Source organism: Sporisorium graminicola, chromosome SGRAM_1 (assembly GCF_005498985.1).
Source record: "Sporisorium graminicola strain CBS 10092 chromosome SGRAM_1, whole genome shotgun sequence".
Lineage (NCBI taxonomy): Eukaryota > Fungi > Basidiomycota > Ustilaginomycetes > Ustilaginales > Ustilaginaceae > Sporisorium > Sporisorium graminicola.
In genome coordinates, this window is record NC_043719.1 from 2,299,913 (window position 1) to 2,314,981 (window position 15,069).

The 15,069-nt window shown below is 56.8% G+C and overlaps 5 protein-coding genes across 5 annotated transcripts; 1 reads left to right on the plus strand and 4 right to left on the minus strand.

Moving 5' to 3' along the window:
- Nucleotides 1-787: 787 nt before the first annotated feature.
- Nucleotides 788-3,397, minus strand: EX895_000815 (uncharacterized protein; the record flags this gene model as incomplete). Its single annotated transcript, XM_029881416.1, has 1 exon — nucleotides 788-3,397. One exon carries the CDS (start codon nucleotides 3,395-3,397, stop codon nucleotides 788-790), a length of 2,610 nt encoding a protein of 869 aa, XP_029742802.1.
- A 1,961-nt stretch (nucleotides 3,398-5,358) lies between these two features.
- Nucleotides 5,359-6,250, minus strand: EX895_000816 (uncharacterized protein; the record flags this gene model as incomplete). The annotated part of the gene is made up of 2 exons (XM_029881417.1): nucleotides 5,359-6,120; nucleotides 6,218-6,250. 2 exons carry the CDS (start codon nucleotides 6,248-6,250, stop codon nucleotides 5,359-5,361), a joined length of 795 nt encoding a protein of 264 aa, XP_029742803.1.
- A 1,280-nt stretch (nucleotides 6,251-7,530) lies between these two features.
- On the minus strand, nucleotides 7,531-9,030 carry EX895_000817 (uncharacterized protein; the record flags this gene model as incomplete). The annotated part of the gene is made up of 1 exon (XM_029881418.1): nucleotides 7,531-9,030. One exon carries the CDS (start codon nucleotides 9,028-9,030, stop codon nucleotides 7,531-7,533), a length of 1,500 nt encoding a protein of 499 aa, XP_029742804.1.
- Nucleotides 9,031-10,354: 1,324 nt separating this feature from the next.
- Nucleotides 10,355-11,653, minus strand: EX895_000818 (uncharacterized protein; the record flags this gene model as incomplete). Its single annotated transcript, XM_029881419.1, has 1 exon — nucleotides 10,355-11,653. The coding sequence occupies one exon, from the start codon at nucleotides 11,651-11,653 to the stop codon at nucleotides 10,355-10,357; it is 1,299 nt and encodes a 432-aa protein (XP_029742805.1).
- Nucleotides 11,654-12,283: 630 nt separating this feature from the next.
- Nucleotides 12,284-14,977, plus strand: EX895_000819 (uncharacterized protein; the record flags this gene model as incomplete). Its single annotated transcript, XM_029881420.1, has 1 exon — nucleotides 12,284-14,977. The coding sequence occupies one exon, from the start codon at nucleotides 12,284-12,286 to the stop codon at nucleotides 14,975-14,977; it is 2,694 nt and encodes an 897-aa protein (XP_029742806.1).
- Between the last annotated feature and the right edge of the window lie 92 nt (nucleotides 14,978-15,069).

Below are 15,069 nucleotides of genomic sequence, written 5' to 3' on the forward strand. Positions count from 1 at the left end.
TAGCCGTGGCCTTAGCCAGCTGCAGCACCGTCCGTCCGAGATGCACCTCGCTTTCTCAGCCTCAAACTTCTCACTCTGCCTGAGTCTGCAATCCGCACCGCCGTCTGCTGTCTTCAAGATGGCCCTTTCCCAGGTTGAATTCAAGCAGTTTCACTATATCACCAAACTATTCAAAATTGAATTATTGTCATCCCTTAAACTGTTATCAACGATATTCAAATATGAGAAAAAGTTCACGTGACTTTGAGCAGACTCACGGCCGAACTCTAGTTTGGATGCAACAAAATTCATTATCGAGATGAGATACTTTAATCTGCCGATACCGATCCAGCACGCACATCGCGGTGGCCTCATCTGCCCGCAAGCGTTCTGCGCGGGTCAGACTGAGCAAGGCAGCTTGTCCCGCGGGATCCAGAATGCTTTAGACGCGCATACAGGTCGGCCGATTATAGACACTTCATTGATCGGTTACAAGCTTTCGAAGACAGCACACATCGTTGACGGCATGACTTGGAGACGAAAAAGGTGGTATCAATGCGATAAGGGAGACCCTAGAATTACAGTATAAAGAAGCGGCGAAACACAGTCTGTGTCGCGTCATGAACGAGCGAATGCCCTCTGTCAAAGCGGCGCGATTCGCCCCCCTACTGATACACATATGCCTTCGAAAGGCTCGAGCAGAAGCAACGATAAAGTGCGATTCGATGCCGGTACGCGCTTTGAGGCGCTCACTATCGTGAATGCGGCGTTCCAAGAGCCGTCTGAGCTGTCTTGAACGAGAACCAAATCACACTCCACCACGCGCTTGCTTCTTGGGAGGCTTTTCGCTGCCCGTGCTCGCCTCGGTCTTAACCTCGACCGGTGGAGGCGCTTTGAAGCTAGCGGTTGGCTCGACGGTGTCCAGATCGCCAATGTTGAGCACGCTGAGCTTCCGGTCGGCCTGCGAGATGGCGAGCTGGTGACGCTTGGCTAGCTTGAGCTCGCCGCCTTCGCTCTTCTCTCCATCTTCCTGCTTGGTCTCGACTGAATCATGGAGGTCCTTCCATGCAATGTCAAAGATGGCGCCTCCACCGAGGTACTGTTGCACAAGCGCACCGTTGTCGACGCGCGAGATGATGACTTTCTTGTCAATGCCGCCCGTAGCGAGGTAGCGAGCGCACGGGCTGAATCGCAGAGTGTAGACGTTGTCCTCGTGCGCGTCAATGACACGCAGGCAGTCGCCATTGTCGGCATTCCACAGCCTGGCCGTCCAATCAAAGGAGCTCGTGGCCAGCATCCTGGGCTGGTCCGGATTCGCGGAGCCAGGGCCCGTGGGACACCATGCGAGAGCGTAGAGCTCTTTGGTATGGCCGGCGAGCGTGAGCCTCAACCCTTTGTTGGGACCTTTGGCTGTGGTTGTGAGAAGGTTCGATGACGCACCCGGAGTGGAAGCCGTGGTCGACTGCCCATTGCTTGGCGGTGCTGGTGACCCGCGCTCTTTCGTGCTGGCCACACTTGCTGTTGCTACAGCGCCACCGACAGAGCCAGGAGTGGCACGCTCCTTTTCTCGTTCGCGATCAGTACCGCTGTCCTCTGCGGCACGCGGCGTGGTCTCCTCGTCCACATCCATGCCTTCCAAGTGTGCGCTTCCGCCACGGCGCTGCGAAGCGCGTTTGCGGAAGTGGTCTCCTGTTGATCCAGCGGCACCTGCAGACGCTCCACCGAATCCATTCGCTCCAATGTCCAGAGCCCAAATCTTGGCAGTCGTGTCATCCGAGACAGACGCCAGCAGCGTCTGAGACGGGTCAAAGCGGATTGCATTGACTTCGTCCGTGTGACCCTTGAACGACTTGACGGGCTTGGGCTCGCCGAGCTTGCAGAGGGCGATGCTGTTGTCCGCCGAGCACGAGGCAAAGTAGTTGTCGGCGACCGAGGGGCTCAGACCGTGCGGCATGGGCGGTGGTGCTTCCGACGATGAGTTGGGTTTGAGTGAGCCGTCGGCGGTCGAGAGCCATTCGACGTCCAGCACACTGTCGCTGTGGAGCGGGTACGTGTGTCGGGGCTTGCCACTATTCAGGTCCCAGACAATGATAGTGCCGTCTGCACTGCCAGTGAGCAGCATATTACCTTTGCGGTTCCAGCGCACGCTGATGACGGGACCCTGGTGCATTGACATGACGAGATGCAGGTCGCCTTGTGGGGTCCAGAGCCGGACGATACCGTCGTACGAGCCAGATGCAAGTAACGTGCCATCCGGATTCCAATCGAGCGTCGAAATGTCCTTGCTCTGCGTTGCAGGAAGATGCTTGCAGATGGTCGGCGCTTCGGGCGATTCACCTGCCTTGTCCGGCACCTCCCAGATGCGCACGGTGGCATCGCCGCCTCCTGACGCCAGCATGTTGGGCACGGATGGATTCCAGGCAGAGATGAAGACTTCGCCAGTGTGTCCTGCCAATGTGGTGATCTGGCCATCCTCGATAAAGTTATTGCCTTTCGGTTGCGGGACGGGCACCTTTGGATCTTTGCCCTTGTCTCCGCGCTTCTTGATTGCCTCGCCATTCTCGCCCGCCGTCGACTTTCCTCCCTTCTTCTTCTTGTTGCCGCTTGGTTCCTTGTCCTTGCTTGCCTGCTTCTTGTCGGGGTTTGGAGACGCTGATCGCGAGTCAACTTCGCCGTTCCGACGATCCTTGCGAGACGAGGTTTGCTCGTCCCCTTCGGTGTGCGTCTCCGATGCGACCGCGTCATCTGCCTTTGCGCCTGAATCACTCCTGCGAACCCGCTTGTCCTCGCGGTCTGCATCTGAGGCGACGGATGCGGAAGCCTTGCGCTTGGCATCCTTGGGTTTGGAGGCGCCGGAGGAAGCGTCCTCATTCTCGACGGCTTCGTCGAGCTTTTTCTTAGAGGAGGATGCTACTTTGGAGGATCGATCCATGCTTTCGGCTCGTAGTGAAGACGACGAACGTGCGACTCTTGTGCTGTGGACACCGTTAACTGGCTTTGTACCGGTGGTGGTGGGGGGAGCTGGCGGTGTTTGCGTGGCTGCCTCCTTGTGGGATGGCCGAGGTCGCTGTGCTGCGAATGGGTCCGGCTCTGGTGATAGTCTTGTGGGACTTGCCGGCGGGGGTGTGAGTCGAGATTTGCCATCGCAGTTGTGTGGTGGGCCCACCAAGCGGATGGTGGAAGAGCAAGGCTTCTCTGTACCATCCTCTTGGATATGTGCTTCGACGGACGCGTAGATGAGCCCCTTTTGCAGAAAGCGAATGAGTTGGCCAGGTTCAATGATGGCTTCCTTGGAGAGTGGCTCATCGTCTAGACGTGATTCGTGCCGTAATGAGAAGGAGGCATGGTGGAAGCCTGACTCCTTGAGGTAGTGGTATACCAAGAGGTTGACCTCTGCCGAGGTGCAAAGCGGCGCCATGTTGGATGTGATGCTGGCCACTTCAAAATGGCACTTGGAATGCTGGCCAAAGGCCTGTTAGCATCGGCCACGGGTGTGGTTAGGAAGCTGTACTGGTCGACGAAGCCTTACCCTTCTAAGCGGCGTGAAGGATGCCCAAGTGTCGCAAACGTGTGTGATCGGCCGGCTGCGGACGGCTGTTGGTCGCCGCTGCCTGTGATTGCTGTCCGTCCCCCAATGGGATGACAGGGTAGCGTGTAGATTCGAGGCCGACCCCGCACGGAACTACTCTGTGCTCAATAAAGACAAACGAGGGGCCAAGAGAGCAAATGCACTCGCCGCTATCGTCGCTGTCTGAGTCGATTTGCGTAGCAAGCGATGACTGCTGCTGCTGCTGCTGCTGCTGCTGTTACTCCGTCCCTATCGATCAATCACACGCCTGATGCCGGGTTGGTGATAAGACTGCTGCTCCAAGCAGAGGCGAATGTACACCAGCGAAAGAGTCTGCTTGGTGGATGGAAGTAGAGCAGGTCGAGTGTTGATGGCGGGCAAGGGGGCAGTGCGATGATACGTTGAGAAGGGCGTGCGAAGGCTAGCGATAGCCTGCTGGCAAATTCGACACGAGACGCTGGAAGGCGGTGCAAGGTCAAAAGGTGTCAAGACGAAGAAAGGGGCCGCGGATGGATACGAGGAGATGGAAAGGTAGACGAGGCAGCAAGGAGGTTGTCAAGGCACAAATACAAGGCTGAGTCGGCAGAAGAAAGAGGTCAACGCGCTATGGATGAGGAAGCGGTGCCAAAGACCGAATGACTTGCAGAAATGGGCAACAGAGGGACGGTAAGCGCGGCGGAGTGTGAAGGTGAAGGAAATGTCTGACCGGCAACTGATTGTCGCGCTTGTTAAGTGCGAACGTGCGTGCGAGTGTGTGGGTTGATGTGGTAGTGGTGGTGGTGATGGTGGTGGTGGCGGTAACAAGGGTGGTATTCCGTTGCGGTCAACGAAAGAGGTCAACGAAAGAGAGCAAGATGTGACTCGGAAACGACCTAAAGGAAAGGTCACCTAATCGAGTGGGATGGAGGGAAGAGTGTAGGGACGGTGAGCAGGCATCAAATCCAAAGTATTCTGCAGCCGATATGAGAGGGAGAGGAGGGAGGGAGGGAGAGTAAGAGCGAGAGAGCAAACGAGGAAGGAGCGGATGGCAAACCCGACGGCCAAAATGGGTTGAGATGGCAGCGAGGCACAAAGCAAAGGAAAACCTCGAATTACTCTCAGAGCCGATGCGATGGCACTCTGTACTTCGCACTGGACACGCTTTACACAGTCACGCTTTTGTTTGCTGCATTGGCAGTCGTGTTCAGGACAGTGGGAACACACTCGTCTTTCGCCTCGCCTCGTAGCGCGCCCGCCATTTTATTTCCCTAAATCCCATTTTTGGAAATAATTAAGAATCGCATTTGCTCTCTGCTTGTCGTTCGACTGAGCAACCCGTCGCAGGCAAGACAAGACAGAGAGCACCAGCCGCATTCAGCTCGAAGTCTGGTCGCGACGTGATCGAGGAAGCCTTACGCCATGATCCACTCAACACTCACTGACAAGTGACGCTGGAAGATTCCTCCGAACAGCACGTTTCTTCATCCCCAAACCCGCCTCGATCAGCATGTCTTGCTGCCAAAATGGATAACACAGCTTGCGTTCGCAGCCTTGACGACCAAGGCGCGACTCGCATACGACATCAATTCGCTCTGAAGCGCGATTCCCCGAGAGCATATGTTAGCCTTAGACTCCCGAACAGCTATGGTAAAGGCTTTACTATGATGAATGCAGGGGTAAACTAACATCGTGTATGGTATCATGGTGAAGGCAGCAGCGGCCAGCAGGAGTTCTGGACTAATTAGACGTAGCAGGAAACGTGACGGGATAGGTAGATCGAGATACATGGATGGAAGATACGAGAAGAGCGACCACGACCACGACCACGATTCTTACTTATTGGTCTTCTGCTTCTTCTGCTGCTGCTGTTCTTGCTTCTGCTTGGAGCTGTTGCCACGCTTGCCTCCGGCTTGGGCCTCGTCCTCACCATCATCTTCGGCCTCCTCATCCTGGTACTCAGCCCCGTCTTCGTCTTCGTCTTCCTCTGCGTCCTCGTGTTCCTCGTCCTCCTCATCCTCATCTTCCGCATCTGTCTGGCTCTTCTTGTTGCTCTGTTTCTGCGACTTGCCGTTGGCCTGCGACTTGCTGTTGGTGCCATTCTGCTGCTTCCCGTTGGCCTGCTTACCCTTAGCCTTCGACTTGACCTGGCCCTTCTTCCCGTTATCCTCTTCCTCTTCCTCTTCCTCTTCCTCCTGCTCCTCTTCCGCCTCGCCCTCCGAAACCTTCTTGCGCTCCTGCTTGGCCTTGCCCGTATTGGCGACAAACTGCTTTCCCTGCTTGCTCTGCTTCTGCTTCTGGTCGTCAGTCTTTTTCTTCTCCTCTTCGGACATGTTCTCCCACGCCTTCTTGGGCAAGTATCGCTTGCGGCTGCCGTCCTTGTTCTTGGCCTCGCCCGAGCCGTCCTTCGTCTGCCACTCCTCGTCGCCCCACTTGGAGAGGTTCTTCTGTGACTCGTCCTTGTTTCCGTCGTCCGTGTAGCCTCCGCCGCGCTTCTTGTACTCGGACGCCATGAACTGCGCCTTGCGTGCAGACCACTGGCCGGGCGCTCCACCCTTGTCCGACTCTTGCACCTCTTTCTTCACCTGGTCCCGGAGCTGCCGGGTGGATGCGAAGATGTGTGGAGGTGGTGAGCTTGATGTTTTCTGGCGACTCAGAAGAGGATGGCTTCGCATGAATGTAGTAGGCACTTACCTTGGGGTCGGTGTACTTGTCGGCGGCCGGCATTGTTGCTGGTATGAAGCTGGTAATTTTCAGGTTGAGAGTGTCTGGCAGAATGACGAGGGGCCTTCAATTCTGATAGAGGAGCACATAAGACCCTTATATGTTGAACAGGAGGAGCGCGGCCCAAGAAAAGCACTCTGTAGCACAGCTACATGGAATGGGGTTGCTTCCGGGTATCTTAGCAGCAGCACTACGAAAATGCGCTCATCTAGACGTGTATGGGACTCTGGTGTTCAGAACGGAATACGGAATGACGAGTTGATGTGCTGGTGGACAAGCCTGAGCGCAGGAGCGTTAGATAAGTCCTGATTCATTCTAAGACCATCCCTCGAGGAGAAGAAGACGCTGCTGTCGTGGCTCGGCTTACGATCTACCGGCATTCGAGAACACGCGAGGTGTCGGCAATCCAAGCCTGCTTGCCTTGCTCTGCTCTTCTGTTTGTTTGTGCGTGTTGACTTCGGTTGACGTTCATCTCTCACCGCGGACGAGTTGTGCATATGCAGTGATTGACGTGTGGAGTCTGATTCATCTCTCTCCTTGCAAAAGCGTAAAGTGGATAATACTGTGACGCGTTTTGGACTGTCTTACGAAAGAACTTCGCAATTTGCGTAACTTGGACTTGCGCCTACAGCCGCCCGGGCCTACAGCTGCCTGGGGTTTGATGTTCCTCGAACCGACCAGCGTCTGAGAATGGTGCATGAGAAGCTCATCTAAGCGGTTCATCGTGAGAGCCGCCTTCTACGTTGAGAATGCTCACAATGACAGCGAGACCACGTCTCTTTCTCCACACGACACCACGTCCACACGACACCAACGCAGGCAAAAGTTCCGACGTCATTCGCCTTGCCTACTGACCGGATCGAAAGCGTCGTCAACAGCGTGAACCCCGATGATGGTGGTGGCGGTTAGGCGCCGCAAGCGAGACCCGGATCCGGATCCGGAAGGCGGTCTCGCGATCGACCATCGCAATCGCAATCGACTCTGCTCTGCCCCGATTGCACTGTCGCCCCCCACGTCCATACTTCAGATGCACAATCGCGGAACAGTCCATCAACGGTCCTCGCGCTCAGCACTCAATCAAATAAGTTCAGGAATGCCTAGAATGAGAAGCAGAAGAGAAAGGCGTTTTGTACAGGAAGAAAAGAAGAGGTGGTGAGAGAGGACATCATGTCTGCCTGACTGTCCTCTCGAATGTGTGGTGTCGTGAATCTAACGCAAGGCAAAGCCTAGAACGCCTCTCCCAGCGAACTGTTTTGTTTTTGTTAGCGATCGCTTTGGCGCGCTCAGAGCATGAAGCTGAGCGGGTTCTCGAGGGCGTCCTTGAAGGCCTTCATCCACTTGGCGGCGGTGGCACCGTCAACAGTGCGGTGGTCGGCCGAGATGGTAGCCTGCATGACCATCGACTTGCGGAAGCCCTGCTCGCTCTCGGCGTCAGGGATGAGGCGCGCCTCGGTGCCACCGATGGCAAGGATGCAGCTCTGAGGAGGGTTGATGATGGCGGTAAAGTGGGTGATGCCAAACATGCCCATGTTGGAGATGGTGAATGAACCACCCTGGTACTCCTGAGGAGCGAGCTTGCCGGCACGGGCCTTGGCAGCGAGCTGCTTGGTAGCAGCCGAGATAGTAGCGAGACCCGAGCCGCCAACATCCTTGACAATGGGCGTGATGAGACCGGTAGGCGTCGACACGGCGATCGAGATGTCGGCCTTGTTGTGCTGGCGAATGAAGTCGCCGTACCAGGCCGAGTTGACCTCGGGCACCTCCTTGAGCGCGACACCAGCCGCCTTGGTGATGAAGTCGCCGACGCTGAGCTTGGCAGCCTTGGCCTTCTCGACGTCCTTGCCTGCCTTCTCGGCGGCAGCCTTGTTGAACACCTCGCGCAGCTTGAGCACCTTGTCCATCTCGACGTCAATGCTGACGTAGTAGTGAGGCACGGTCGACTTTGACTCGGTGAGACGGGCGGCAATGGTGCGGCGCATGTTGGAGACGGGGATGTCGGTGTACTCGCCCTCGCTCGAGGCAGGCGCAGGCGACTTGGCGGGAGCAGAAGAAGCAGCCTTAGAAGGAGCGGGAGCAGCCTGGGCAGCAGCAGCATCGGGCTTGTAGTTCTCAACGTCGGCCTTGATGATGCGTCCCTCAGGGCCGGTACCCTTGATCTTGTTGAGGGCGATGCCCTTGTCCTGTGCCAACCTGCGGGCGACGGGGGTAGCAAAGATGCGGTCGCCAGAGCTCGAAGAGCCGAACGAAGAGCTGGAAGACGAAGACGAGGAAGATGAAGACTCGGCAGGGGCAGACTCCTGCTTCTTGGGCTCCTCGGCGGTAGCGGGCTTGGACTCCTCCTTGGGCTCCTCGGCGGCAGCGGGCTTGGCGTCTCCACTCTCAGAAGCAGCCTTGTCGGCGAAAGCGTCGGCAGCCGAAAGATCGTCACCCTCCTCGGCCATGATGGCAATCAGCGAGTTGACCTGGACAGCCTTGGAGCCGTCACCGACGAGGATCTTGGCGAGCACACCGTCGTCCTGGGCCTCAACATCCATTGTTGCCTTGTCGGTCTCGATCTCGAGCAAAACGTCACCGGCGGAGAAGGCCTCACCGGGCTTCTTCTTCCAAGCGGCGATACCACCCTCGGTCATGGTGGGGGACATGGCGGGCATGTTGAACTTGGAGAACTCGAGAGCACGTCGCGACGAGTGGAAGGAACGCTGCGAGAGGGTCGACGACGACGTCGAAGCGGCGGAGACCGCCTTCTGGAGACCAGATCGCTGAAGAGCACGGAGGGCCTGCATTTTTGCAATTGTTTCAGCTGAAGGTAAGCTGGTGGAGGTGATTGGCGCCGTCGACGGAGGAGGGAATGGTGGAGGACGAAGGGGATGGATGGGACCGAAGGCGACGAGGAAGGAAGCAAGAGACGACCGACGGAGAACACGCACCCACGCGAAGAAAGAATCAAAATGTCGCCCAGCGAGCGAAGCAACAGAACGGTCAGACCAGCCCAGCCTTAGAAGCGAAGAAGAAACGAAAAAAAGGTCAATCACGCTTTCTGCAGGGCCATTTCTTTTTGTTTTTCTTACCTTTTTTGTGGTTGCAAGGCAGCGGGCGGTGTTGCGTTGGGGTGGACGATTCTGGATTATTGTTTGTTTTTATTTATTTATTTATTTATTCGAGTGCTGGTCGGCCAATTGGCTCAAACCGATAGGCAAGCAGCTACAGACGAGCCACGCGAATGGGCCATAGCAACATCGACTTGGAAGGCCAGCTCCATTGATCGGACACATGGGAACAGGCGGAAAGCTGCATCCGAGCAACAGCTACAGCAGCGCAAACATCCGGCAGAGTAGCGTCCAAGTCTTGCAAAGGAAGTTCGTTCTGTTCTCCTTGTATTTCGCCGCGGAAGGGCCCGATTCTATGTGATTTCTATCGATAAGCGGCCTAATTTCGACTCAATTGCAGACATGTCGGTTAAATTGCGGCCATGCGAAGGCGGGTGAGCCGCACCTCGTTGCCGTCTCGTCCGTCAAGACCACTTCCCAACATTTCCGAAACACACCATACACAAGCACCACCGTCCTTCGTATTGTGTTAGGTTGAGATCGTATCCATCCTCGTGCCCATGTGCCTTTCGAGCCATAGTCGATGACCGCCAATGACAGCCCGAGATGGCCTGTCGTGCGCCGATCTTGCAGATCATCTCTCGTCATCTGCATACAGAGATGTGGAGAAGCGTGATTGTGTTGCTTCATGCTGTCACATCCCGGTCGGAAGCCACCGAGGCGCTCTTCCGGTGTGCTTCCTCTTGTCACGGTGCTGTTCTGTGCCTCCGACCGCCCATCACAAGCACAATCATCTCACCGACTAAAGACTGCTGTCACTTCACCTGACCATTTTTGGACTCGGCGAGAGGGAAGGACTCTCTCACGTTCGTTGCTTTGAACGATTTCTCTCCCCCCACCTATTGCCCGACTTCCATCACCCTTCCTTTGCAGCCTCAATTCTATCGCCGCCGCCGACCACACACACACACACAATGGCAACATTGACGACAATTCAGATTCGGATGTCGTGACATTTCTAGAACGAAGGCCATTTGGACTGTTGGCCGCCTTTTTCCATCTAGCTGGTAACCTTGTGCAGGGACTCGGCGAGGTGCTTAACGTTCTGGTTGGTGATGCCAGCAACCGAGATACGGCCGTCGCCCGTGAGGTAGACGTGGTGCTCGTTGACCAGCTTGGCCACCTGCTCCGGCGAGATGCCCAGGAAGGCAAACATACCAATCTGGTTGGTGATGTGGTCCCAGTTGAGCTTCGAGTTGAGGTCCTGAACCAGCAGGTCCTTGAGCGTCGATCGCATGCCGTTGATGCGGTCTGCCATGCCCTTGACCTCGCCCAGCCATTGCTGGTACAGCTGCTGGTCCGCCAGGATGGTGCCCGCGATCTTGGCACCATGCATGGGAGGGTTCGAGTAGAGAGGGCGGACGATGATCTTGATCTGGCTGTCGACGCGCGCACGCTCCTCGGGGTCGGCAGTGACCACGGAGAAGGCTCCCACTCGCTCACCGTACAGACCCATGTTCTTGGCAAACGACTGCGAGAGCGCGATCTGGTGGCCTTCGGAGACAAAGTGACGCACGGCAAAGGCGTCCTTGTCCGTGTCACCGCTGGCAAAGCCCTGGTAGGCCATGTCGAAGAAGGGGAAGTGGCCCTTCTCCTTGACCACGTTGCTCAGCTCCTTCCACTGCTCAATGGTAGGGTCAACACCGGTAGGGTTGTGGGCGCAGGCGTGCAGCAGCACAATCGAGCCGGCAGGAGCGGCCTTGAGGTCCTCGACCATCCCCTTAAAGTCGAGACCGACGGTGTTCTTGTCGTAGTAGCGGTACTGCTTGACCTCGAGACCACTGTCACGGAAGATGGGCGTGTGGTTGCCCCACGAAGGCGTAGGCAGGTAGATGGTCTTGGCGCCCGGGTAGTGGCGCTGCAGGAAGGCACCGCCGATGCGGAGGGCACCGGTACCGGAGATGGACTGGGTGATGGCGATGCGGTCCTCCTTGATGGGAGCGCTGTCCTTGCCGTAAGCGAGCACGGCGGCGTTCTTGGTGAAGTCGGCGAGACCGGTGATAGGCAGGTACTCCTTGTCACCCTTGGCGGTGATGACGAGCTCCTCGGCCTTGCGCACCGAGGGGAGCACGTAGGGCTTGCCGTTCTCGTCGCGGTAAGCGCCAACACCGAGGTTGATCTTGCGGGGGTCCTGGTCGCGCTTAAAGGCCTCAGTGACACCGAGAATGGCATCGGGAGGACCAGCCTTGACGTTGGCCCAAGTGCTTTGGAACTGACGTGCAGCAGGCAGAGAGAGAGCGCCGAGGCGGGGAGCCCGCGAGGCTCGGACCGCCGTTCGGATGGTAGCAGGGGCGAGCATCTTGTTGCGACTGGAGTGAAGGGAGTGGGGAAGGGTAGAGATGGTGGTCTAAAGCAGACTGAACTAGCAAACTTGCGTCGATGGAAAGGTCGCGCTCGTTTAGTGTGCTGTCGAGTGGGTGGGAGCTTGCCGAAACAGAGATCGCCGGGGGAAGAAGCTGTTTCCGAGAAGAAGCACGAATGAGGTGCGATGATGCGGCGGCGGCCGCTTAGCGCGCTTCTCCAGGGTGAGGTAGGTGGCTCCTGCGCGGGGGAGCGAGTCGTACACACACAGTCGCACACCGGCTTCGGACCGCAACTTCTCATTTTTTTTCTATCCCATTTCCTCTCTCTGACTTTGACTCTGACTCAACCATACCTCGTGAAAACTCGGAAATCTTTTTCGAGATCTCCCGAGCCTTGTGACCGCGCAAAAAGACAGGCAAACCCTTTTACGGTGTAACAATGACAGTGATTACAAAAAAGGGTTTTGGCTCGGGAGACGGCTCTTGGAAGAAGAGAAGGTGGAATTTTTGGGCGAGAGCACTTTTTTCTTGCTGAAGTGTAAGAAGAAGTGGGTGGACTGCATCTGCTGTTGAGAACGTCTTCAATTCTTCAGCATCACATCATCATATCAGCAACGGTCACGACCATGGCAACACGCTTATGCGCGAAGCGCGCACACCAAATAGCAGCTTCCGTACTAAGCAACGGCGTAGGACCTTCCCGACTGCCAGGAGCCTCCGTGTGCCGTTGTCATATTGTTGCGACTCCCAGCACATACCGAGCGCCACGAACATTTAGCACCTCTACGTATCTGTGCGAGGAATCTCCGTCATCAGGACCAGCTGAGACACAGGGTACCGGATCGGAGAGCACGTCTAAAAAGAGCAGCATCGGACTCCTCGCCGGTGAAGACGCAAATGCCGAGCCAACACTCGAATACCTCGACTCGCTCAAACCGCGAGCAAGACATCATCCTAGAGACCAGCAACATCCCAGGCGAAACAGCGCCAACCCTTTCGCCAAATCCTCCAGCAGTAAGAAGAACGCAGAGGATAAGATATGGGAGCGCACTCGAGCGCGGCTGAATGCCTCCTTCACCAGGGACCAGCTTGCAACCCTCGCGAGAGCGGCAAAGCTTCCGGGAAGCTATGCAAGGGCGGTGAAGAAGGACGATATCGTGCGTCGGATCATGGTACATCGGTTTGGCATGGAGGATGCACGCGAACGAGTCGATCGGGAGAAGAGAGATGAAGTGGAAAAGAGGGCGGTGCACATCAGTTTTCGGCCTGCCGAGCTGTACTTGCTGCTTGCAAGGGGGTCTGGCAAGGTGAGGCAAGAAGCAGGCAAATCGCAAGTGGCGATATTGTCTCAACCACCTTCAAAGGAGAAGGGACAGCAGGGAACTACGAGCGATAAGCTCGGATTTTGGATCAAAGGCAAGGATCAAGGCATCGCACGCATGACCGAATGGGTCGAGGATTTTAAGCAGTCGATCAAGATCAAGGAAGAAGAGGTCGTTCTTTCCGCCGAGCCACGCGAGGTCGAGTCCACAGAGGCTGGCCTCAGCGAAGTGCTGCCCGCTGAGCTGGTGCGATTCATCTCGCAGCTCTCGCGATGCTTCATGGAAGCGAGCCCGATCCAGCACGGCAAGGTGTCTTTGTCGCTCGCGTACCTCGATGAGCGAGATGCGCAAAAGGCAGTGCTGCTACTGCGACACTACCACGCCGAAAGCGTAAGAGCATTGCACCGCATTGGAGCAGCAGCGTACCGCGACAATGTTGGTACCACTCGACAATGCTCGATGCTGCCATTTGTTCCCAACGAGCCGACACCGTGGATCCAGCAGGCCGACGATCTCTTGTACGGCGCGCATTCCGACATTTCCTTCCGCGTATCACACGTGCCGGAGCTCAACGCTTTCTCGATGCTCTCCTCCACAAAGCTTCCTACCATGAAGCTGCACGGATGGACTCACCAGGGCGAAGTGCAGTTTGCGGAGCCTTTCCGTGCTTTGGCCGACTCCGCCATCGCCTCGGCATCGTCTGTCGTCTCGTCATCGTCCGCGAGCGACAAAGACATTGAATGCACTGCGGAACTGGGTCATGTCCTGTTCAACCCGGGAGGCCTCACGCTTGCCGACGAAGGTCTGACCGAGCAAGAGATGCTTTCTCGCTTGCAAGACCCGCTTGCAGCTCCTCTAGCTGGCATGTGGCCGATCGGAAACGCCCTGGACTGGGCGCAACGATTCCGCGCTCGCTTCGGGCGCGAAGCCTCCCGCTTTGTCCCCGCGACGCTCTTTCGATCGCAGAAGAACATCTCGCTCGATATCTGGCTCGAAAGGCTAGGATACGCGCTTGCCAGCTCCGGTGCGAACGAGACAGCTACCGAGCAGGTGGTTCTTGTCTACCAGCCGGCTGAGACAGGCTATCTAGGGCAGGGGACTAAATTGGAGATCGTGCTGACACGTCATCAGAGCGAGGCTGATGTGGCCGAGGGCGCCAAAGGGGGGTGGACGATCCAGCAGGCAAGGTGGGCATCGGAGGCGCAAGGCGACATGATGGTTCCAGAAAAGGGCGCAGATCTGAGACTCAGCGCCAAAACCTTGGTTCCTCTCGAGGAGGAGGCGTTGGCTGCCATCCAGAGCGAAATGGCCTCTTACCTCAGCTCGGCACCTGCTGCGGCCTCGGTCCCTTGCTTCACCGCCTCGGCCGCAGAGAAAGGCGAAGAAGCGGTCGAAGACGGAGAGACGGAGGTCAACGACATTCTCGGCAGCGAGACAGAAGTTGTGGAGCGATCGCCAACGTCGGTGAAGAAAGCGACAAGCCTTGCCACACATGCCGGTGCTCTTCCGCCGTCGCTGCTCGAGTTCGAGTTCACTGGAAAGCTGGCGTTGGAGAGTGTGACACGGTCGACGGTAGAGACGTACATCCAGCGCTCTGCTCTCCCTGATACCGCTTCTCGACCATCTGCTGCTGCAGAGCCACAAAGCGCGACCGCCAACTCTGCCGCTGAAGCACCCTCTGCTGTGCCAGCCGACACTGTCGAACAAGCATCAATCCCTTCAGAGGCAGAAACCATTGCATCGACACCCATCACCACAACCGAAGCCGAAGCCGAAGCTGCAACAGCTACCTCAGAGGCCACAGCTGCAGAGGGACCAAGCTCGAGCCTATCGCCGGTGCTCATCCGCGAAATCTCGCAAGATCTGGTCACCAAAAACACGAGCGAGTCGCTGCGCATCACTTGGCGCCTCTCCTCGCCGCATCAAGTGCCGCAATGGTCTTCGGTCGTCGAACCCATCTCGGCGCTGCTCGATCGATATGATGTGTCGATTCACTAGACGTTCTAAATATCTCTGTACATCCACACACTTTCCTCAAACGCATTGCTTCTCTGCCACTGCGCACACGTCCGTGGTGGTGAAAAGAATTC